The sequence below is a fragment of the Anolis sagrei genome, chromosome 1, assembly GCF_037176765.1.
Source record: "Anolis sagrei isolate rAnoSag1 chromosome 1, rAnoSag1.mat, whole genome shotgun sequence".
Classification (NCBI taxonomy): Eukaryota; Metazoa; Chordata; class Lepidosauria; order Squamata; family Dactyloidae; genus Anolis; species Anolis sagrei.
This window is the reverse complement of record NC_090021.1, coordinates 147,969,988-147,996,073: the sequence shown is the minus strand read 5'-3', so window position 1 is coordinate 147,996,073 and position 26,086 is coordinate 147,969,988. Positions and strand designations below refer to the sequence as shown.

General features: G+C 40.0%; 1 protein-coding gene across 3 annotated transcripts in view; it reads left to right on the top strand.

The window, feature by feature from the left end:
* The window catches only part of SUPT3H (SPT3 homolog, SAGA and STAGA complex component), a 224,290-nt gene extending 203,678 nt beyond the window's left edge, over positions 1-20,612 (top strand). For all 3 annotated transcript variants that reach the window (XM_060785475.2, XM_060785491.2, XM_060785484.2), the window contains one exon: positions 16,514-20,612. In XM_060785475.2, the coding sequence (XP_060641458.2) occupies positions 16,514-16,555 (42 nt within the window). In that variant the 3' untranslated portion in view covers positions 16,556-20,612. The remainder of the gene's footprint in view (positions 1-16,513) is intronic.
* The last annotated feature ends 5,474 nt before the right edge of the window (positions 20,613-26,086 follow it).

The window sequence follows — 26,086 nt, the reverse complement described above, 5'->3', positions numbered from 1 at the left end:
GAAAAAGACTGCTTTTACCAAATTAACTGTTTTTATCCCTAGATCCCAAGAGATTTGCTGGCATTGCTAATCAACCCATCTATTAGAATCTGTCCTCTTGTGTCAAGCCAGTTTGTGCTGCACAAACTTTGAAATGCCAATTTCCGTGTACGCCTGGCATCATCCTGAAATCTTTTTGGTGCTAGCAAATTTTAATCATTTTCAACTCCAAATCATTTCCACACTTAGCTTTGTGTCATCAGATATGAGTTAAAACCCAAGAAAACAACTGAAAACATATTTCAGGCTCTTCTTACCTCTCTGTGCACTCTCTTATGTGTGTCACCTACTAAGTTATGGTGACCTCCAGAATTTCACAGGGTTTTCTTAGGCAAGAAATATTCTTTTTGCTTTTGCCAGTTCCTTTTTGGTATTGTTTTGTAGTGTCCCATCCAAACTAAACAGGGCTGACCCTGCTTAGCTTCCAAGATCAGATCAGATCTGGTGCATTTGGGGTATTTAGGCCTCTGTGTCTCTTTTATTTGAAGCTTTTGAAAGTGACTGCTTGTTTTGGATGCCAGTTACACCCTTTTATCGTTCTGAAAAAAAAATAGTGGAAGCACTTGGAGATGCACTTGGTGCAAAAGGACAAGAGCAAAAAACTTTGCACTTGGCCCTGCTTTCTGTCCTGCATGAAGGTCTACTGGTCTCCTATGGCCAGCGTTCTGTCATCAGAAAGGGAGATATCAGTATTAGCTCAGGGCTGGATCTCTACAGTCTTTTCCCTTCCTCCTTTCCATTCGTTCCCCATGCAACACTAGACTTTGCATGGACAGCAGAGTCAGCCATGACCCAAAAAGCAAGAGTCTTGATCAGGCCAGCAAACCTTTACACATACCACTGATCAGGCATGTAGCGGGGGGGGGGGGGCTGAGGGGCTTCAGCCCCCCCCCCCCCAAATTCTCATGGTGGTCCGTGAGTAGGCCTTACTGGTACGTTATTTAAACTGTAATGTTTATTCGTATCATGATTTGATCATCATGCTCAATATATCTCATATGCATGGGGGTAACAATACAAAAGGTTTGCTAGGGTAGACCCTCTTTCACTCAGATTCACCCCCCGCCCCAAAATCAAACTCAGTCCCCCGAATCAAAATCCTGGATACGGGCCTGCCACTGATATGTGCATAGGCACTGCATAACCAACCAAGGAAACATGGGAAAACCTGTTGTGGAGTGTGACTAAACAGGTCTCCATGGCTATATTTGCCATCACTGTACATTTGATGGTGTCTGAAAAGAGCTCTTGTCATTCCTTGATCGTACACATATGCGTGCATCTCAACATGTATTTATGTGAACCGTCCAAGGACCCTACAAGATTTGAAGACCAATATCCAGGAAGAAATTGCCAACATAATGCCTGCTATGCTGGCCAGAGTCATGACAAACGCCAGAAATCAGTTTACTCAGTGTATGGGGAATGGGGGACGTCACCTATCTAATTTGATCCTCAAAACTGCATAAAACAAAACTTTAGGTATGCACCTACATTATATATAAAAAATAAAAATGTCTGATTCATACAATGGGTTTTATTAAGTTTTGAAAAAAGGAAGTTATGCTGCCTCACCCTGTATTTACTATATTTTAATCCAGTGTTGTTTAATATATCAAATAAACATTATATATTATTGTTGAAGGCTTTCATGGCCGGAATCACTGGGTTGTTGTAGGTTTTTCCGGGCTATATGGCCATGTTCTAGAGGCATTTTCTCCTGACGTTTCGCCTGCATCTATGGCAAGCATCCTCAGAGGTAGTGAGGTCTGTTGGAAGTAGGAAAAAGGGTTTATATATCTGTGGAATGACCAGGGTGAGACAAAGGACTCTTGTCTGATGGAGCTAGGTGTGAATGTTTCAACTGACCACCTTGATTAGCATTTAATGGCTTGGAAGTGCCTGGGGGGAATCTTTTGTTGAGAGTGATTTGATGTGCCTGATTGTTTACTCTCTGTTGTTTTGCTGTTTCTAATACTAGTAGCCAGACTTTATTCATTTTCATGGTTTCTTCCTTTCTGTTGAAATTGTCCACATTCATTATATATTATGTGAATGGCTATCTCCCCACCCCCAATCTCAGTGGCAAAAATTAGTTCATGTTTGAGTTATCATTTATTAATTGATATTAATTGCACATTTTCCCCACATTGAGAACGAACAAGCACACTCTGTATCAGATATAATAGCAAATATTAAACCCTTTCTAATCTGAAGCTGAAAATAAATTCTGAAAGTTTGCTGTTATGTCCTTTTGGTTGAGACTTTCTCACCAAAGGTCTCCTTGAATGGCAAATGTGCCTTTATAACAGTCTGATGAAGAATGGTTTGGCAGAGAAGCTGGGAAGTTTGCATTCTAGTTACCACGCTTTTCTTTTGGGTGCACACCAGTAGCCAAAAGCAAATAAGCCTGTAGCACCTCAAGGGGAATTTCAAAAAATAGACAGAATAACCACTTGCAAATTTGAATCTTTGTGTTCATACTGACTTAGAGCATAGTTACATTTGTATATTCCTCCAGTTAAAATATTTCGCCCTGGCTGTGTAACAATACATTGACCTCTACAGCCATTCATATGAACTGTTAGCTCACTCATACCTTGCAGCCGAATGCATTATGAGTTTGCATTCTCAGCTATTAAGTCAATCTTTGCCTTAAATTACCACAAAGGGTAATACAGTGGATCAGTTTTGTATGCTAATTGTTCTAGCATAGGGCTCGGCTACCTTTCCATATGTCTCTCTCTTTGGGTTGCTTTCTAAATAAAAATTATAATCATCTTAATTTTCACTAGTGTTTACTAGTTTGCAGTTTAGCTCAAATTAGACTAAAATGTTCTCTGGTGAATGGCCTGCCTGCAGCCACCCACACCCTCTGAAATTGGGCTGAAATGGAAATGATATAGTACAAGAAGGCAAACATTGAGAACTGAGGTGAAAAAGAACATCATGAAATGTCAAGCCACATTTTGTAGGACTATTTTTACTACATTTCCATAAATGCCAGGGGAATTATTTTGCATATGCTTGAAACTGTTTATTTTCATTTTTGGCTTGATTTTCCAGCATTGAGAAAACCATGCCTAATGATCTTGAGCATTTCTTAAAGAAGAAAACCCTTATATTTTGCATAATGGTTTGCATGTGTGAGTTCCCTTTGGCAGGAACGTTATAATTAACTTGTCATATTTCTGGGGGTAGACTATCTGTCTTAAAGATAAAGTGGTTAATCTTGCCTTCTGGAACATTGTGATTTAGTTTTGTTTTTTAATCATACTTTCCACTTATTTATTTCATACTGTCATTTTGATTTTTGCATTTTTCTTTCTTGTTTCTGTACTTTTTTGACTTAGACTCAATGCTGCAGAAACAAGGGGCAGCTGAACACAAAACAGTCTTCCTTATCAAACCATGGCTAAAGAGTTTCTTGAAATTCTTCTGGACTTGGAGCTGCTTGGACGGATTGTCCCAAATAGACAAATTAACACATACAACCCCTACAAAAAGAACCCCTTTTTTAAAAAAAATTAAGTAGCAGATATCTAAAGACTGCTTTCCTAAGGGACTTTCTATGTTCTGTTTCCGAAAGTAGAAAACATGGAATATAATTTAGATATATAGCTTCTCCTGTAGCTATTAAAAGGCAATCATGTAGTAGTGGGTGGTGGCTCACAAGGTTGTATGTTTCAATTTTTGGTAGTCTGGCTAAAAAAAAGAAAATAAATTTGCAGAAGTTCTATATTGTTTCTAGAATGCTCAAAGCCAAGGAAGTTTTAATGGACTTTTTAGCTGATGGCAATGAATTGATTTGGAAGACGACGTGAAATGGCGAACTGTTTAAATGTATCTATAATTGTTTTTAATGTAGGTTAACTGTATACTGTGCTTGTTTTATTGTCTGACACCAAATGGTGCCTGTTGGTAGCCGTCCTGAGTCCCTCTTCAGAGGCAAGAAGGATGGGATAGAAATGCTCCAAATAAATAAATAAAAAGGGGGAGCAGGCTTGTTTCCTGCTGCCCTGGAAACTAAGACTTGGAGCAATGTTTTTCTGTGTTTTTATATTGCTTGATGTACTGTTTTTATATATATATATATATATATATATATATATATATATATATATATTGTATTTTATCTTCTTAAATTGTTGTTGTATGTTGTTATTAGCATTGCTGCACTGTAGGACTTGGCCTCATGTAAGCCGCCCCGAGTCCCCTTGGGTAGATAGTGGCGGGATATAAATAAAGATTTATTACTATTACTATTATTATTATTATTATTATTATTATTATTATGGTTACAAATTAAAAGAAAGGAGATTCCACTTGAACATTAGAAAGGACTTCCTTATCATAAGAGCTGTTTAAACAATGGAACTCACAGCCTTGGAGTATAGTGGCGTCTCATTCTCTGGAGTTTTTGAGCAGAGGTTGGCTGGTCATCTGTGGGGGTGCTTTGATTGTGTGTTCTGCCTGGCAAGGGGTTGGACTGGATGGCCCTTGAGGTCTCTTCCAACATTATGATTCTACAATGGCAAACAATTTCCAAAGGATCGCCTACTCACCAAATTAGACACTCTTGAATAATTTGTGCTGTGTAGTTTTTCGCCTTACTGCTTAGTTCGCTTCTGTATAACAACGCCAGAGCCTGCTGTTGTGAGCAGTAGTGAATTTGTTCTACAATGTGCTAATAATAGAGAGTGCGCTGTTCTTTCCATATGGAAAGCATCTCTGAGTTGGCATAGACTCTCCCCATAAATAAATGGCTACCATTTTCATAGTCGGTTTAAAGTGTGTAATATTGGTCCAATGTATCAACCTATGTTTGTAGAAATGTTGATTATCACCAGATTCTCAAACCCAGGCTATTCAGAAATCCCCAAATAATCGTTTCAAACAGACAGACATTAAAGCTTTGAACTGTGCAGGAGCAAAAAGTAATGCAAGAGAAACTGGGCAAGAATATATAGCAGTGAAAATGTTTCTAAAACAAGAAGGAAACAAACCTTTACAATCTTCTTCTGGACCTCTAAGCTACTGGCCTCTGAGAGCGTCTCAGATTGGAACCAGAAGTGCAACCTGGATATTAATATCAATTACTGAAAACAAAATGCCACATCAGTAGTGTTAAGAGTCTGTTTTAAAACCCACAAACCCAAGACAAGTCAGAGCTACTATAAGAATAAAAATATGAGCCTGACACACAAGACTTACCACAAACTGCTTTGGAAGTAAAGGCCAGCATGTAAAAAAGAAACTGGAACTAGTGTAGATCAGTGATGTTGTAATGGCAGTACTCTACTGTTGGGGCAAGACTTAATCATTGTAGCTTACAGCAGAAAGGTTCATGACATATGCTACAAAGGATTGTAGACTATCCTAGTGTCCACTGAGGATTTGCTGTTTTATTGTATTTTTATTGAATTGCTTAATTGATTGTTTAATTAATATGTCATCAGCCCACTTTGGTTGGGATTGAATGTTTGCTTTTAAGTTTTTTATTGAATGTACGAGCTGTAACCGCCACACGTTGCTGTGGCCAACCTTCCCTCTTTCTTTCCTTCTTTCCCTCCTTCCTTTACTCCCTCTTTCCTTCCTTCCTTCCCGTTTCTCCTTCTCTTCTTCCTTCCTTCTCTATCTCTTTCCTTCCTTCCCCTTTTTCTTTCTCTTCTGCTGTCTCTCTTTTCTTCCTTCTCTCTTTCCTTCTTTCCTTCCCTCCCTCTTTCTCTACAACTTCCCCCCTTCCTTCGCTCCCTCTTTCCTTCCTTCTTTCCCTTTTTCTTTCCTTCTCTCCTTCCTTCCTTTTCTAACTTTCCTTCCTTCCCCTTTTTTCTTTCCCTACCTCTTTCTCTCCTTTCTTCCTTCTCTACCTCTTTCCTTCCTTCCTTCCTTCTCTCTTTGCTTCCATGCTTCCTTTTCCCTTTCCTTCTTTCTTTCCCCCTTTCCTTCTTTCCCCCTTTCTTTCTTTCTTTCTTTCTTTCTCCCCCCCCCCTTCCCTTCCCCTTTCTTCCCTTTTTCTGTATTGTCATTTAGCTTTTCATCATTTAGCTTTTGAGGGCTTTTTAAGTCCCCTCTGCTGTGTTTTTCAGTGTTTTTATGAGTGAAGGACATACACTGGGTTGTTAGGTGTATTGTGTCCAAATTTGGTGTCAATTCCCCCAATGGTTTTTGAGTTCTGTTAATCCCACAAATGAACATTACATTTTTATTTATATAGATATTTGAATTGTTCAATTGCTATGTCATGTTTATTACTGTATGTTTAAATTGATATGCTAATTGTTTAAATTGATATATGTTTATTTTTATATGTGTAGTGCGGCATTGTATGCCATGGTCTGTAAATCGACCTGAGTCCCCCATTGGGGTGAGAAGGATGCAGCATAAATGTAGAATAATAATAATAATAATAATAATAATAATAATAATAATGTCTATTTTTGCTTCATGCTGCAGATCACCCTCACTGCAATAGTCTTGTTAACTGTGAAGTTGTTTCCCCAATTCAGTTAAGCATTTTTTTTAAAAAAAGAACTAGTGCAAACTCCCTTTCCCCTCCCCAAAAATCTGGGATGGGGTGGATAGGTGAGCTATGCATATACAGTATGTGCCTCCCAACACTCATTTTGTATAAAAAAGGTAAAGGTTTCCCCTTGACATTAAGTCTAGTTGTGTCCAACTCTGGGGTGTGATGCTCATCTCCATTTCTAAGCCAAAAAGCCAGCGTTGTCCGTAGATGTCTCCAAGATCATGTGGCCAGTATGACTGCATGGAGCGTCATTACCTTCCCACTATTGATCTATACACATTTGCATGTTTTCAAACTACTAGGTTGGCAGAAGCTGAGGGTAACAGCGGGGGTTCATCCCGCTCCCTGGATTCAAATTGCCAACCTTTTGGTCAGCAAGTTCAGCATCTAAGTGGTTTAACTCGCTGCACTATACCATTTTGTATATTTATTTATTTATCGTGTCATCAGCAACCATACCATTGTATTACATTTCTAACAGGACAAAACAAACAAACAGATTAAAAAAACACAGATTTTGCAAACTTGGTAATTGATTAAATGTCCTTTGACCAGTATCTGGCCACTTGGAGTGCCTCTGGTGTTGCCGCAAGAAGGTCCTCCATTGTGCATGTGGCAGGGCTCAGGGTGCATTGCAGCAGGTGGTCAGTGGTTTGCTCTTCTCCGCACTCACATGTCATGGATTCCACTTTGTAGCCCCATTTCTTAAGATTGGCTCTGCATCTCGTGGTGCCAGAGCGCAGTCTGTTCAGTGCCTTCCAAGTCGCCCAGTCTTCTGTATGTCCAGGGGGGAGTCTCTCATCTGGTATCACCCACAAATTGAGGTGCTGGGTTTGGGCCTGCCACTTTTGGACTCTCGCTTGCTGAGGTGTTCCAGCGAGTGTCTCTATGATCTAAGAAAACTGTGTCTTCATTTAAGTCATTGACGTGCTAGCTGATACCCAAACAAGGGATGGGCTGGAGATGTCACTGCCTTGGTCCTTTCACTATTGGCTGCTACTTCCATTTTGTATAGACTGGTTGAAATAGTTTCTAACACTACTGGCTAGAATAATTGTGTAGATGGAATAAATTAGCAGAATTACAAAAGGAAACCACTCTAGGAAATAGATTTACTCTCTACAATTACTGAAATACTCTAGCAAATGTGTCAGTCTGTACTAAATAAATATATTTGTTTATAGACATGTCCTGTATTAACTTCCCCTCTTGCCCCAAACTCTGCCAAACAAAATCCAACTAGAAGTAGGATGTTCACACCCGAGTAGGAGTTTCTTAGATAAATATTTTTTCTATATTGAGACCGAAACCACTTCTACAAATTTCAGAGTTTGATTGAAATAGTATTTCCTTTTGCTTTTTATTTCTTCCCATCTCTGCCACTGGCAACTACTGATGCATTACCTTAAGTCCTCTTACCTCCCACTGCTCTGGGGAACAAGAGCTCCAGCAGAAACAGAACACATCAGGTAGTAATGAGCTCTGAGCAGCAAGAGAACTGGCCGCAGCCAAAGCCCCGGCCAGGGGAGGACTGTAGAGCCAAAGAAAAACCCCTGTTTGCATCGCCTTCTGTGTCCATAGAGAGAATCCTTGTTTTCCCAACAAGCCAAATTAACTCTGGAATGCCAACATTGTAAAAAGCAAGCACACTTTTTGTAGAAGACATATCAGCCTGGAAAGAATATATGTTTGCCTCAATATTTATACTTATGTCATGTCAATATTAAAAATAAATTGGTTACAGTGCCCAAGTAACCAGTTGCTACAGCATCTAATGGAAAAATATTTATTTTTCTCCGAGCCTTTCACTTGCTTACATGAAAATTCCACTCATTTAGCCCGGTAGCTGCCTATTTCAACATCCATTTCAGGATTCCTGGTATTTAGCCATAAGAAACAATGGGGAGAAATGGCCTAATACAAATAATAATTGTACAACATGCTATATTTTGAAAAGCATTAAACAAACAGTCACCTTGTAATACCTTGAATCACACTTGGGAAGAAATAGTATCCCTGTTTTAAAGACGGGGAAAATGAAATGCCATAAAGAGCGAGTGGTCTTTTGGAGGCCACACAGCAAGTCATATTAAGTTCCTGCATCTTCTGGCTCTTGCAACCCACCCCTTCCCATCCAGCTCAGTTTTCGAACCACAATCCCTCTTCCAAGCAAATTGCCTTGAAATGCTCTACAGAATTTGACAGAAATAATAATATCTGGGACACAGACTTATTTGTCTGGCCCTGGCTAGAGCGGCAGCTCCAAATAAATGTTTGTATGCTAAATGAAAAACTGAGATTTGCTTTCCAGCTCTTATTTAGACAAGAGTCTAATCATGCCACTACACTCTGTACTAATAATCTTCCATACTAATCAGTGGGAGGTCTCAATATTAGCTCTGAATTTTTATACTCTGCCTTGATTCTTAAACAATATCCAGCCTTCTAGTCACATTCTTTCTCTGTATGTCTTCCTTTCGGCTTCTAGTTTAACTTTATTTCCAGAAGTTTTTTAACTGAGAAAAATAAATCTTTTAAAGATTGTGGTGATGGGAAAAACTCTGCATAAGTATGTTTGCTTTGCAGAAACGACCGCCAACTATTGTTTTATAGTTTCTCTTTTTAAGCTTCTCTCACCATTGTTTACAGTAGCCTCTGAGAATCTTAAAATGATAGTTCATTCCCCACCAATTTCCTTCTTTTTCTTTCTGGAAAACATGCATGCACTGTTGCTGAACCTCAAGTTTTTACTGGAACAAATGCCATCATATTTTTGTCTTGTTTTCTTTTTTCATATCAGAAAAGTCTTGGGAAGTGGCAACATAACTTGTTAAAGGCATTTGATAGAGTGCAACGAAAATTAAAGGACTAGGAAGCAAAATTATGTTATGTCTGCTCCAAGGTCAGCAGTCCCCAAGGTGATTTCCTTGACCAAATAACATTTTGTTGTTCATGTTCAGTAGAGCTGCTAAGAATAATATTAACTGGGGAAACAGTCTTGATCACCTTGGTGGATGACCATCTCTGTTGGCCCACCTGGATCCCTCAGCAGGATTTTCTACCATTGATTGTAGTATTCTTCTGGGCTCTTTGGCTGATCTAGGGACATTTAGACACTGACCACTTGGGTTGGCGTGAAAATGGATCAGGCCCACAGTGGCTAAAGACAGCCTTGCTCCAGGTTCACTTCAGTCAGGGGAAAGTCCTAACTTGATGTGGCTTCCAAAACGTTAATTTTCCTTCAGGTGTACAATCTAAACAAGATACAATGATAACTAAGGTATCATAAATAAGACACAATGGATGCCTGGCTGGCTGGCTGCTTCCAACTCAGTGGCCAGTGGAGTGGCATTAGATGATAATGGGAGAGTATCAGAAATATATCAATCCTAGGCAGTTTAAGGGAGATGTTGAGTAGCTGGACTTTGTCCAGAGGAGGGCAACTAAAATGATCAAGGATCTGGAGAACAAGTTCTATGAGGAGCAGCTTAAAGAGCTGGGCATGAGAGGAGAGGCTGAGAGGAGGCTGAGAGGAGAGATGATGAGGGCCATGTATCAAAATGTGAGGGGAAGTCATAGGAAGGAGGGAGCAAGCTTGTTTTCTACGCTGGAGACTAGGATGCAGAACAATTGTTTGAAACTACAGGAAAGAAGATTCCACCTGAACATTAGGAAGAACTTCCTAACTGTGAGAGCTGTTCAGCAGTGGAACTCTCTGCCCTGGAGTGGTGTGGAGTCTCCTCCTTTGGAGGCTATTAAACAGAGGCTGGATGGACATCTGTCAAATGTGCTTTGAATGTTATTGTCCTGCTTCTTGGAAGGGGGTTGGACTGGATGGCCCATGAGATCTCTTCCAACTCTAGGATTATATGATTTTATGAAATGATATATGTGTTACTCCTGCAAAAAGTATAGTCTCTAGCATCACCATATCTGGCTCTCTGTGCATCAACTAAGGCTATAAGACCCATTCCTATCTCCAAAAAAGAGCTGCCATTCTTAAGAATGATCCATCACTTTTTTTGATCACCTTTCCAAAAAACAAAACAAAAAACAAATTATTTTGCTTTCTGTGGGAGCATAGATTTCTACTGCCAAAATTTTAGTCCCTTGAATATCTGAACCTCAAAATATCTACCATGTTGGCCTTTAAATATTTTTTTCTGGGGTAATTGAGACTTTTGTAAATAACTAATCTTTTCCCCTTTTTTCTAAGCTAAAATGAATTCCCTGTCCAATTTAGGATAGGCTAAATATTTGATATCTTTCCCCCCTATTGTTTCTTTCTTGCAAATAAATAAAATAATACATTTTCTCAAATAATGAAATATTTTCTTTTTTCCTGTTGTAATAGTAGCCCCTCCAATACTCCAGGTGATGCATTTCAGGTCCATTTTTGGTTGAACTTTCGATATCCATATGTGTCTCGCCTCCTTTGTCCGCCTTCTCTTCTCCTTTCTTACTTCTGACCTCAGTTTCTTGTCATGGGTCATCGACCTTTCCTCTTCTTCTTTTCCATCAAATTCCTCTAGTTCTTTCTTATATTTTTGAGGAAAATCCCTAGCCTTTCAGACTGTAGGGGTTGTGTGACACAATTAGATGCAACAATGGCCATTGTCTTATCCTTCTCACCTGTTTTCCGTTGACACAATCTTGTGGCACTGAAATACCTAGAATTATGGACTCGTCTGGACAATCCTCAAGTCCTCCTTTACTCAATAGAAATTTTCTAATCATTTAGATCCTCTTCCCCATTTGTAGACTGCTTATAGGGCCTGAGTGGGCTCATTTTTTTTCAAACTGCTTTGCCAAGCATGGTCCAATTATGGAGGGAGCTTGAAATTGATTGTGTAGCTCCAAGCTTGAAATGTGGTTCTTCTGTTTCTGTGTACTGAGTTTCTTCTGTGTTATGAATTGCCATCTTCTCCAGAGGCAGCTCTCACGTCTTGCATTTCCCGAACAGTATGCTCTTTCTAAAACTTATCACCTGCTAGATAAGTGGACCTTAATCTACTGCACTTTCAAAAAATATATCAACACTCTGAGTGACCCAAATGGTAAAAGGTCTGGAAGCCAAGCCCTTTTCGGAATGGCTTAAGAAGCTGGGTATGTTTTTCCTGGAAAAGAGAAGGTATGGTGACACGATAGTCATGTTTAAATATTTGAAAGGATGACACATTGAGGAAGGAGCTCCTTACACACTAATGGATGGATTCAAGCAATAAGAAACATGATACCACCCAAACATTAGGAAGAACTTTTGACAGTGGAAGATGCTGCTTCAGAGTGTGGAGTAGTCTCCTTGTCTGGAGGTTTTTTAAAAGAGAGTGGTTGGCCGTCTGTTAGGATGTTTTGATTGCATATTCCTTTATGATATGGGGTTGGACTTCATGACCCTTGTGGTCACTTCCAATTCTATGATTCTCCAACAAGGAAGATATCTTGCACTTTCTGCAGGTATAGTGTGGTGGATCCTCTGGCAAGAAAACAAAAAATGGCACAGATGCTTCAGGTTATTTTATCAACACACATGTTTCTCATCTTATATATGTACTGGCACTGCTATTCAGGCTGGTCCCTCAAGGTCCTCTGTGAAACATTCACAAAAAAGATCTCCTCCAATTTGCTGCATTTCAGAGACACAGCAGTTACTAGGCAGGAGCCCAGCTCCCTTAGAGAATTTGGGGGGAATACAAGACCAAAAATAAACAGCAGCACTCACACAAACATCAAACCAGTATAGCCAAAGAATCAACACTCATCTCCAAACAGAATTTCATCTTCCTCTTTTCTCAGAAGCTATTCTGCTGTTTCATCCCTTTATGTTTGTCTATTTTTTTCACATTCACTTACAGCTGCTTTCTCAAAACATTAATTCCATGACCCTGACTTTTCCTCCCATCCTCCCTCCTGCTCTTTGCTACTGATCACATTTGGTCATTACTGCTTTTGGGAGAGGGACAGAATACACTGATGAGGATGACAGAGGGGGTGGCAAAAAGATAACATAGAAAATGGAAATATTAATACTTAAAAAATGCCCTCAAAATTGCATTGCATTTTGTTTTAGATTTCTGAATTTCTGACTTCCCACTTTCAAACATTAACACCAATTAAAATGTCTTTCTCCCATCCTAATTTGGTTTCTGAAAAGATGTGAGGGAATACTAAATATGGATTTATGCATGAAAGGACCTGTGACCTTGTTTTTAGTACTAATCAAAAAAGTCTGTCCTAAGCGTATACTGTGTGTATGTCTACAAACATAGGTTATATTTGTATACCTTCTGTTCAGTGGCACACATTCAGATTTATATATATACTAGTGGTCCCCTGCCACGCGTTGCTGTGGCCCAGTCTGGTGATCTAATGAGAAACTGTTGGTTTCTAATATATGTAATGTCTTTATGCTTGTGGGTAAACAGTGTTTCTTGCTGTTTCTTTGCCAGTGTTGATGTGGAGATTGTCTGGTTTGCCTACTCTGGAACATGTAACATATCATTGTCCTTCTTTAGGGGTCCCTATCAAATCTTTGATACTGCATCTGTCATATACATATGTGAGGATCACCAAAGACCACCAGAAAACACAGTATTTTCTGTTGGTCATGGGGGTTCTGTGTGGGATGTTTGACTCAATTCCATCGTTGGTGGGGTTCGGAATGCTCTTTGATTGTAGGTGAACTATACATCCTAGTAACTACAACTCCCCAATGTCAAGGTCTATTTCCCCCAAACTCCATCTGTGTTCACATTTGGGCATATTGAGTATTCCTGTCAAGTTTGGACCAGATCAATCATTGTCTGAGTCTACAGTGTTCTCTGGATGGAGGTGAACTACAATTCCAAAATTCAGGGTCAGTGCCCACCAAACCCTTTCAGTTTTTTCTGCTGGTCATGGGAGTTCTGTGTGCCAAGTTTGGTTCAATTCCATTGTTGGTGGAATTCAGAATGCTCTTTGATTATAGGTGAACTATAAATTCCAGCAAACTACAACTCCCAAATGACAAAATCATAATATTTTGAGTGATGGTCATTCCTTGTGTTGTGAGACATTTTGTTGCCAAATTTGGTGTTATTTCGTTCATTGGTTCTTTTGTTTTTAAGGTACTCATTACTCACAGAACATTTTTATATATATAGAAGAGAGAGATAGATAGATAGATAGATAGATAGATAGATAGATAGATAGATAACACAGATGGAAACCTGTCCTCATCTTATTAGGTAGAATTTCAGTCTTCTTTTTGTTTGAAATAATGACATTCTTGTAACCCAGCAAAATATAAACTGTCTCATACTGTCAAGCCATGCTTTGCACTGTGGTTATGAGAGGAGCCTAACATTAATGCTGTGGTTAAAAATATATAACAGCTTTTCCTTATCTTAATAACTCCCAAACATACTGTTTCATCCCAAGCAATAGGAGCACTGGTTATTCCCACCTCTGACAATATATGCATATTTGCATGGAAGATTTGCAGTAAGTAATTACTTACAGAGAGCCAGCTTGGTGTAGTTGCTTGAGTGTTGTACAGTCATGGAAACCCATTGGGTGACCTTAAACAAATTACATTGTTTTAGCCTCAGAGTCAAAAGTAAACCCACCTCCAAACAAATCTTGCCAAGGAAAGTACATCATAGCTTCCTCTTAGGGAAAAATCAGAAATAATGTGAAGACACACAACAAGTTGTGCATCACCGTAATATTGATGTCCAATCTCCAAGCCCCAAATACACTGGTGCATGTGCTCACTGTAGCTCTCCTAAGGATCCGTGGCAATGTTCAAAGCACTATAAGGAATAATTAAGCAAAAGGAGAAATAACAGCGAATCATTAAGCGATGAGGGGAAAATGCCAATTCCCAGCACTTGTTGTACTTTAAAATTAAAATAACTAAAGCCAAAGTACCTACTGGAGACAATAAAATAGAAAATCTCTATATGTCTTCTTACACAATGTTGCTTGCAAGAGACTTGAAAATGTGTTTTGAGTATCGAAAAGTATGAAGAATAGACTAGGCAATTTCTTGGATAACTTGAATCAAACTTTAGTCTATGTGACTGCCAAAAATATATCCCCCGTACAGTGGAGAGTTCAACTATTTTACTTTAATCAGAATCCAAACCTTTACTCAGATATATTTATCTTAATGTACACTTTACAGTAGCTTGAAATGTTGCATTTGTGTGTTAAAGGTTGTTGTGGTTATTATAAAACTTAACATTTCAAGGTCAAGAAGGCAAATGCATGCATTTTTCACGGAATTCAAAATGTGAACCTTCACAACTTTGACAGGCTGCAAAACTATGGCATCTTTGTGCTTGTGGTTGATGTGGTTTATTTGATCTTTTTAATATGATAAATGTTTGTCCTAAGTTTACATTTTATACCTTTACTTTTTATGACATTGTCAATTTTTAATATTTAGAATACTGCATATGTTCAATTGTAATTTCATTATAATGTAGGTGCTTATAATATTGTTAAGCAGAGGAAACTCAATATAACCTCCCCACCCCATGATCTCCAGCAACGAAAATGTGTGTGGGGGGGAGCGTATAGGTTTTAAACCACATCACAAGCCTAGTGCAACATAAAGCTTTCCCATATCATCTCCCTCAGTGCAGCAACACTCTGGCGAACATCTCCCAAGAGCCAAAGAGTAGGTGGTTGGTAGCTTATGGCTGGGGACAGCTATGAAGCAGAGGTGGGGGTGAGGATGGACGCCTGGGGTGACTGCCTAGCAGCGCTGTTTACTGTGGCTGGGCAATAAGACTCCAAGGCAGTTGAAAGAGTCCCTGTCAGGTCTTCATTCAGGCTGTATTCTGTGGCCCTAAGTAGTGATTTACCTTTTCCACACGATAACATTGACTTTGGCTTTTCTTTGCTGCCATATACTAACCCAGTCCCAAAGCAACAAAGCTAGGCAGCAAAGTGTTAGAAACAAAACTCCTGGAAAAATCCACCTAATAGAAAAAGTGATGGGTGTATTTGTTATGATGACTTTTTGTATAAAAGAGTTTGTTAGCACGGAGTGTAAAATGTGAGACAAATGTAAAATACCACGGAAATTCATTCAACCTAAGACAGAAGTGAATTAAGGAACATTTTGGGGGCTCTGTGCTCATCTGTACTGAAAACATTCTCCCACCTCCATCACAAGCACGGTTGGTGGCGGACGAGAGAGGGGGCCTTCTCGGTGGTGGCCCCCCTGGCTCTGGAATTCTCTCCCTGGGGAGATTAGGCTGTCTCCCACCCTGTCCGTGTTTTGAACAGATATAAAAATGGGGATGTTCCACTGTGCTTTTGATTAGACGGCTCCCCAGAAAATTTGGGGCTCAGCTATGACCCAAAATCCAGTCACTGCAATTTACTACTGTCCCCTGCCCAGAGACATAGTGCTCCACCTCCTATTGCCCTCTATTCCCAATTTATTATTATCCAGCACTTGCACTTTATCTATCTTTATCTATTATATTTTTATCGGTTTTATTTTATTTTATCAAATGTTATTTTGGCAAAATGTTTTAACTGTTCTTTGTTTTGTAGGCATCTAATTGTAAACCGTCCTGAGTGGCCTTCGGGCTGAGAAAGGCGGTATATAAATATGGTTAATAATAATTTTGTATCAAGTGAGATTGCAGGAAGGAAAAGAAGATTAATATACTAGCTTTGACCCCTTTTATTTATGTGTTAGGTTATTAACAAAATAGGATGGCGTATTTTTGCACAAATCCTGAAATAGAATCACTTGTTAACCACACAGAGCTTTTAATAAAAAAGTGTTTGTTTAGTGCCTACTCACCAAAAGTGTTAAGATTAAGCTGGCTATTAGGGTGCAACGAAAATAGTCGACAAAACAGGAAGAAAGCCTTGCTCGCTGCCTCCTTTCCTTGTTTAAATTGATGTGATAATTCATTACAGATTTTCTTTCTTTGACAGAGTGCCTACCGCAGAAATGGGATGATGTTTCTTGCTTGCTAACATGGATGTGGCCACACCAAGAGGAAAGACAGCGTTATAATAAGGTGATTTCCCCGCCCCTCCTGTTCCCTCCATTGAGGGGGAAACACAGTTTTAGAAAGCCTCCAGCGTGTGGACTTGTGAGTGGGCTGGTTTGTTGTGACTATCAACGAGCTGACAGTCTGTTTTTCCAGCCCGCCCAATTGTTATTTTTGTTTTATACTCAGAATATTTAGCAAATTAATGGCAGGAAGTTTGGGACAGTGTGTGGGTGGATGAGAATGCAGTTCACATGATTTTAACATTTCTAGTTGATTTTATTGTAAAGTTAACTCACCTATCTAAACTTTCGCAAATTGTACTTCATCATTGTGTAATTTTTTCATAAAGCAAGGCAAATAGAAGCCTCTCTGCTTTTTAACTCAGAAATCATTTCGTGTATTTGTGTTCGTTTGAAATTACTTTTATGTATTCTTTTAAATTGAATTTATTGAATGCCACCCTGATTTGTTTGGATATAGAGCATTAAAGAGTCACATCTGAAATGTGTTGACTATCTCTTCTTTCTGGCAAGAAGACAAAACTTTGTACACACAACAGACAATAACAGACCCTACCGCCTCCTCCCTGTAGTTATTTTGTCACTCCTTTCAGATTTCAATAAATAAATCATAAGGCAAATACCACTGGCCCTCTGAGGCTGAGCCCCAAACCTTAAGATAGCAGTTATAAAAATAGAAGCTCATCACAAGCCTAAAAAAACAGAGTCCAGGGTGGATCTGATCGTTTGCTTTGAACTGGATTATGTGAGTCTACACCAGTGTTTCTCAACCTGGGGGTCGGGACCCCTGGGGGGGTCACGAAGGGGTGTCAGAGGGGTCACTAAAGACTATCAGAAAACACAGTATTTTCTGTTGCTCATAAGTGTTCTGTGTGGAAAGTTTGGCACAATTCTATCGTTGGGGTTCAGAATGTTCTCTGATTGTAGGTGAACTAGAAATCCCAGTAACTACAACTTCCAAATGTCAAGGTGTAGTTTCCCTAAACTCCACCAGTGTTCACATTACAGCATATTGAGTATTCCTGCCAAGTTTGGTCTAAGTCTATCATTGTTTGAGTCCACTACAACTCCCAAACTCAAGGTTAATGTCCACCAACATCTTCCAGTATTTTCTGTTGGTCCTGGGAGTTCCGTGTGCCAAGTTTGGTTCAATTCCATTGTTGGTGGAGTTCAGAATGCTCTTTGATTGTAGGTGAACTATAAATCCCCACAAGTAAAACTCCCAAATGACAAAAATCAACTCCCGCATCAAACCCAACAGCAGTCAAATTTGGGCATATTGGGTATTTGTGCCAAATTTGGTCCAATGAATGAAAACACATCCTGCATGTAAGATATTTACATGATGATTCATAACAATAGCAAAATTACAGTTGTGAAGTAGCAACGAAAATAATTGTATGGTTGGGGGTCACCACAACATGAGGATATGTATTAAGGGGTCACGGCATTAGGGGGGTTGAGAACCACTGGTCTACACTGAGCTTCCATATCCAGTTCAAAGTGGATATTCTGGATTCAGAAACTCAATTATATGGCAGTGTAGATGGCGCCAAAAACCTCTTCCCATGGACGATCTCCAAAATGAATGGAAATGGCAGCGGGGATTGTGCTTCCAACTGATAACTCTTGGGAGGAGATGGGAACGTCAGTCAACACTGGAAAGACCCCTGTCAATTGCAGTGACTCCTGCTAAAAATGGGAAATGTGTGGGATCAAGCCAGGCAATACTACTTAGCTAGATTGCTAAGGTGATTACATAGCTAAGTAGGTACTACATCCAAAGTTTTTGTCCCTGCAACAAAACTAGGGTTTTTCTTCCTTTTTATGCTTAAACATTGGGCTATGAAATGCCCAGGATCATGGATCATGCTTTCCCAGGTAAAATTATGTAAGCAAAATCTTCTTTACTAAAGACTTGTATAAGGTGTATCTCTGTTCATTCACCACTTTTCTTTCAATATTTTGTTGCATCATCTGCTGAGCACTATGATTCCCTTTTGCTGTCTTTGACTCTTTCAACTCATTCTCCAATGAGGAAAACAAAAACTTTTCTTTACTATGAGGAATTTATTTTATGTGTCTCTCATTACATATTTTATTATTGTTTGGTTTCTCCTTTCTTTTGTTACTTTCAAGAAAATGGGTTTAAATTATTCCCTTCGATTGTAATTGCCTTCAATTAAACATTCAAATTAACATTCTCTCCCTCCCCCAAAGTTATAAATTGGTCTGTGCTTTTTACATGGGGTTTTCTTTGTTCCTAAATACAAAGGTTGAATGAAAAGTAATGCCTCCATTTTTGTTACTTGGGTGTGCATGGGAATATTTTAATAAATCAAACGCAGAAATAATCCTTAGAATGTGCTCCTTAACTACCACTATTCACTTTTCCACATAATCACCAGACAATTGGATACATTTCTGCCAACAGTGAACAAGTTTTCTGAAGCCATCACGGAAGAAGTTGACACTGTTTCCACAACCAGCATCTCACAGTTCTCTCCATGTCTTTATCAGAAACATAATGATGTCCCTGCAGATCTTCTTTCATTATTGGGAACAGATGGAAGTCAGATGGTGCTAAATATGAACTGTATGGAGGATGTTGTACGGTGGGAGATCTAGCCTCTGAAGTTTCAAGTCTATGTGCTTTCATTTCAGGCATTAGCATCTTGGGTACTCATCATGCATAGATCTTCCGATAGCCAAGCAAACCAATAATGTGACCCACACATTCTTGTGAAATGCCGATTATGCTTGAAATTTCTCTCTGACTGATACGACCATCATCCTGAATCAATCTGTCAACCTTTTGCTTGTGAAACTTGGTGGTTGCTGTCACAGGACATCCAACTCTTTGTCACGCAAGTCAGATGTTCCCACCTCAACATCTTTAAACTTTCTTGCCCAATGACACACAGTACTCACATCAACACAATTGCCATAAACAGCTTGCATCGCTGATGAATTTGGGGTGACACCTTCTGCTGTCAAGAATTCAATGACTGCACATTGCTTAAGTCGTATTGACCAACCGTCTGCGCAGGGTTCCATACTTCGCACTTTAACAAACAACCATTCAAGGCTAAGGCTTCCCACTGAAATAAAACTGTAAAGGAGAGTCTACTGAACAAGCCAGTACCTGCCGCATACCAGTACTGCCATCTGTTGTGGAGTTACGAAGGTGGAGGCATTACTTTTCATTCAACCCTCATATTATGGTATGAATGTAGCATCAACTGTGTGGTAAGATTTGAAATAACTTTAGCTGGAACACCTTGGTAAGTGTCACCGTAATGGAGTCAGACACAAGGGCCAAGGGGTGGGCAATTGAAATCTTGGATAGTGAATTCTTCTATAAACCCACTCTCTTAGTGGGTAAGCATGAAAATCCACAGTGGGACTTTTTTTTTCTGTTGGAAGTATCATTGTTGCCATTTTCAGTATTACACTGCCCACAGCAGCATAACATTTTTGCATGTCATTTTTCTGGAACATATCTGCATGTTAAAAGACTAAAAATAACATGTACAATAAAGAGGAAAAACATTTCTGATTTTCTGTCTATGCTTGCTGAAATGTATGATTAAACCTTTCTTTTTGTCATGATTTCTTATTTTTCTTGGCACCCATAATGATGTAAAATTATATGCTTGCTGTAAACATCCAGGCTTTTTTTCAAAAAGGACACCAGCATTTATTGTATTTGGTTTCGATCTGCAGACATATAGGCAAAAGAAAACATTCCGGGTCAAGAATACTGGAATAAAAATTCCTTCTTTAGCTGTATTTTTCCCAGATTTTGCATTTGTTAAAAATGTTTCAGCAGAAAAAGCAACTGCATTTCTTACTGGTGTACTTACAACCCCAGAGTATAAAAAATCAACATATATTTATCTTAGAAATATGACAGATCATGTTTTTGTTGGTCGGCTGTATATTTGTCTGACTTAAACAGTCTGACAGGCAATTATTTATAAAACCTAGGTTGTTCAATAAACCTGTATAACCCTTCTCTTCCCTTCCACTCATTGTTTTGGATCGGCCTGACAGAATATATATATTACTCTTTGTAGTTTTCCAGTTTACTACACCATCTCATAAGATTATTTTTCATTTATTTATTTAATTGCACAAATGTGCACAAGCACCTATACACATACATATATGCATGTAAAAAGGACTCTCACAATGCCGTTTACAGAATACAGAGTCACAAAACTTCAACCTTCTATTAAAATACAGTTACTAAAACTAAAAGTAGGGATAAACAAGAGCACAAAGTGAATCATTGTTGTATATAGTGATGTATAAGTTGAGAAAAACCTGGATTAACTTATTTATTTATTTATTTATTTCACGCATTTCTACCCCGCCCTTCTCAACCCCCCAGGGGGGACTCAGGGCGGCTTACAAAAGGCACAATTTGATGCCAGAAATACAGATAATAAGATAAAATATATATCAGCAACAATTATAACACAATTAAAACAATCCAGTTATACATCATAGCTAATAAAAACCAGTCTAATGATCAACGTTTGCCAAGCTCAAAATCAGTAAGTTCATTCCTCATTGTCATAATCCTATCCAATTCTAGTCGTCATTGTCCTTTGTCTGTCTGCCAGATTACCCAAAGACCTGGTCCCATATCTATGTTTTTAGTTTCCTTCTAAAAGAGAGGAGGGATGTCGATGATCTAATTTCCCCGGGAAGTGGGTTCCACAGGCGAGGGGCTACCATTGAGAAGGTCCTGCTCCTCGTCCCCACCAATCTCACTTGTGATAGAGGTGAGGCCGAGAGCAGGGCCTCCCCAGAAGATCTTAAACTCCGAGGCGGGACATAGAAGGAGATGCGTTTGGACAGGTACACTGGGCCGGAGCCATATAGGGTGGATGCTGTATATGCATGGATCTATACCATGTGCAAATTAAGGCTGGGGGGGCGGGCGGATACAGCTTCTTTGGGCGCTTACCTCAGACCCTCCTCATTTTCCCTGTCCTCTCAGCATAAGGACGTGGTGGCCCACCATATCCTTATGCAGAAAGGGTGGGAGAAGAAGGCAAGCATCAGCTGGGAGCCCTCTGGAGCACTCTCAGCCACCACATGTCTCACCCTCCTCCTGTCATAAGGACAGGGCAAGCAGCCCTGTCCTTATGCCAAGAGGACAGCTCCAGGAAGGCACCCAGCGGCTGTGAACTCTCTGGAGCACTCTCGGACGTTGCCTGTCTCGTCCTCTTCCTAGCATAATGCCAACAGGACAGCCCAAAGATCAGGAGAGGAGGATTGGGGTGGTCGCCACATGTCTCTTTTTCCTCCCAGCATAAGGATAGGCAAGCATCCTTATGCCAGGAAAACAACCTGAGGATGACCCGGGCCCTGCCCCCATCCCCTCCCGGTCCTACCCTTTCACGTGCTCTCTCCCTTCTTCGCCTGTCCCACCCAGTGCGTACACTGCCATTCCCTTTCTCCTGGCCTGGCCTGGCCCTCTTGGTCAGTCCCACAATGCAGCCCCAAAGCAAAAAGGTTGCCCATGCCTGATCTATATACTAATATTGCAGTGATAGCATACACCTTTGGAAGTGTGGCTTGGACGTTGGGGGTGCTTTGTCAGGGAGAAGCAAATCACAGAGAAAAAGCTGGTTTTAGGGCTCCACAACTGGCAAAAAAATGTATTACAACAGATGATGGGACATTTACAGATAAGATGAAGGCCCTGGTTTCCATCTTAGCCCCACTATGAAGATTGCCTCAGTTATAAAGCTGAAGAACTTCCGGATAAAATGCCCTTCCAGAAACATTATAAATCAACTTGAATGAATTGAGAACCTCCTCGAATTAAGGCAAGATTTCTGGCTTCTCACTTATATCTTTTAAATTCAATCAGAAGATTTAAGAATCGGCTTGTTAACTGGATAACGCTTCCTCTTTCTTACTTTTCTTTTAATGGTGGAAGTGGGGCTCTTCCAGTTTGGGTTGTTGGAGATGCAAAGACCAGCTTACCTCGAGTTGAAAACAATTTATTTCTAGTGGGTTGTTGTAGGTTTTTTCGGGCTATATGGCCATGGTCTAGAGGCATTCTCTCCTGACGTTTCTATGGCAAGCATCCTCAGTGGTAGTGAGGATTTATTTCTAATTGAACAGTATTTTAGATAACCCCCAAACCTAAGCCTCTGTGAACTGTAAAGACTGCAATTAATACCCTGCCATACAAGAGGAGATAGCTGGCTGCAACAAGTGGAGAATTTATGACATCTGCTGCCGGAAAGTAAAATTTTACTGTTTGTGCAGGACCAAGCTACAGTTTTTCTTCAGCTACAAATTTATCTTCCTTCCAGTCCTTTGCTTATATTGCCCAAAGAGGTCATGGCTACATATCCTGGAAGTGCTATTAGAATTTTTTAAAAAATACAACGAAGCAGAACAAGAAGTGTATGTAATAGTTTGGTTGTTGCCTTTGCTTTAGGAGGAGAAAAGTCAGTTGTGTTTTTAATGTGGGGTAGGGTTTTTTCAGTATGTTTATTCCTTGTGGTAGGGATGTGGTAAATTGGGGTAGGACACATAGTTTGTGTGTGTGTGTTTGGGGTGATTGTGAAAAAAAGAATTAATTTTAAAATGCATCCACAGTATGCTACGGTAGCACAGTAGGTTAAGCCGCCAGCTGCAGAAAATCTTGCTGACCGGAAGGTCAGCAGTTCAAGCTACGGGTCGGCATGAGCTCCCGCCGTTAGCCCTAGTTCCTGCCTACCTAATTAAATAGTATATTAATTTCAGGTTGAGCAAAGTTATTCTCTGAAATTTGTAACACTTCGGAAACAATAATGTGAGTAGATCAATAGGTACACTTTGGCGTGGAGGTAAAAGGCACCTGTAGACATGCCAGCAATTCGATCAGGAAGACGTCCATGGACAACAGGCTCCTCAATATAAAAAATGGAACAAGAGCACCTCCCCATGGCTGGAGTCAAGCACAGCCTCCAGATGCCAGAGATGGAAAGAGGGAAGCCTTGCCTCTATCTGTGTACTGTCTGTCTTTATTGCTAATTGTATAACAGCATTGAATGTTTGCCATATATGTATTCTGTAATCCAATCTGAGATAGTGTGGAATATAAATAAAATATATTATTATTCTGCCTTCCAGGCATGTAGCCGGGGGGGGGGGGGGGGGCTTGAGGGGCTTCATCCTTCCCACGAAATTCTCAGGGTGGTCTGCGAGAAGGCCTTACTGGGACATTATTTAAACTGTTTTGTTTATTCATATCATGATCTGATCACCATGTTCAATATATCCCATAAGTATGGGGGTATTGGGGTAACGATGCAAAAGGTTTGCTAGGGTTGACCCTCTTTCACTCAGACTCAGCCACCCCCCCCCCCCCCCGAATCAAACTCGGCTCCCCCCGAATCAAAATCCTGGTTACGGGTCTGCTCCCTTCCTATCCGTACGCAATGCATTTGTTTAAAACTCTACTGAGGATCAGCGAGTGGGGGAGGAACTGTTTCTGTTGCAGAAGCAGAGCCTCCAGTCATAGAAGTTCAGATTCCCCCTCCCCCATACACACATACACTCCTGTAGATGAAAAAACACATCCACCTCTCTCCCACAACAGGTTCTTTAAATCGGCCCATAAGCACTCTATGTTTATATGGGGGTGGGGAGCATTTAAGCAGTCCTTCCAGGTATCCTCCTGCTACAGAAGTGTCAGTCCCCACCTCTGCCTGCACCAAAAGGAACACCCAAGATACCTTCCATAGCATACCTCTTTATGTTGTTCCTTTGGGGTCATATGACGGTTTGGCTCAAAAACATGCCCTTGATTTCTGCATGTGTATATAAATCACAGAAATGAAATGCTTCTTTAATGAAAACATTATTCAAGGGCGTCTAATGAGAAGACTATAATCTAAGCTCGGGTAGCAGGGAGTTTCATACACTGGGCAAACTCGGTGCAAAGGAAAACCATTTGGTTAGAATGGAATTGGCTCAAAAGTGATTTCCCCCAGTACTCTGCTCCCGCAGTGGCCATTCTGAAGGCTGTGGTAGGAGCCCCAGAAGCAGGATAATATGTGCACATGAACACTCTCCTAAGCACGTTTCGCTAAGATCCTGGCATGCGGAGATTGGACTTAATGCATTATCCCAAGCCATTTCCAAGGACACACAGCATGATATACACTTCCTTTCTTCTTGCAACAAGGTATGTCCAGGAAACACCACCACTGAGGGAGCTGTAACCCAATCTGAGTGAGCTGTGTTGTTGGGGCGGGAGCGGGGGGGGGGGGGGGGGTGTGACGACAATAAATAATTGGAATACCTCCTTCTGCAATTATTTCAAAAACGCATATGTTGGTGTGACAGAAATCACACCAGAATATGTCAGCCAAAGAATTCCAGCCATACCAGGTCAGGGTTTTAATCAGGTTCAAGAAATCAAATAGCCTATATAAGGTCTAAGTAGGACTTTCCTTGAACAGTTTGACATCCCTCCATACAGCACAAAAGGTCCTCTTATCCCCTTCCATCTTGGATGTTCCTAAACACTTCAAAATGCGCTGCGCTTTGCAAAGCCTTGGATCAGAGCAGGCTTGCTGTGGAAAGAATCCTTTTCTGGCTTTCCACGCTTTTAGATGGGACCACGTTTGCATTAAATTTCTTCCATCAGCCATGTGCAGTTCTCATAAAAATATTTATAGCTTCCTGTCTCGCTCATGCAGAGTGTTTCATAGTACATAAACACATCCACAGATAATTTAAGGATAAATAGATAGTGACATTTGTCACAGATCTAGCTGCAACTTGAAGACTCTTGTATTACACTTTAACTAGAGACTATCTTTGGCTTTTAAAGCTCCCAATTATACATCCTAACAGAACGGCAGTGCAGTTAAGGGAACTTGGTGGCATACATTAAAATTGCTCGCTTTTTTCTGAGGGAAACAAGCCAACATTGTGCAAGAAAACCATCCCTGAAGGAACAAAATGTACCTTTTGTGGTTTAAGTAAGGCCAGATGGCCTGTAAAACTAGTAAAGAGATAGATATTCCAATGCCACTTTTTATAATCTTTTAAGATAATGAGACTTCAAAAAAAAAAACATTGTGGAAATCAGATATTTCAACATCCATAAAACAGAAGTGTAAGCAACCTGTTTAAAGTAGAAGACTATATAATGAAATGAATTATTTGTAAACAGTAATAATGCTAGAGGTCACTTTTACGTTGATATGTCAAGAGATCAAATTTTGAAACATTAGACAGAATATAAATCATAGTGTGTAGAACACAGTGTAAACTATATTAATTGCAGGTTGAGCAAAGGTGTTCTATGAAAGATGTAACACTCTGGATCTAACAAGAATGGTATATTAAACTTCACAATTCTCATCAGGGGATTTTTATTTTTTATTTTTGGTCGTGTCAGGAGCAACTTGAGAAACTGCAAGTCGCTTCTGGTGTGAGAGAATTGGCCGTCTGCAAGGACGTTG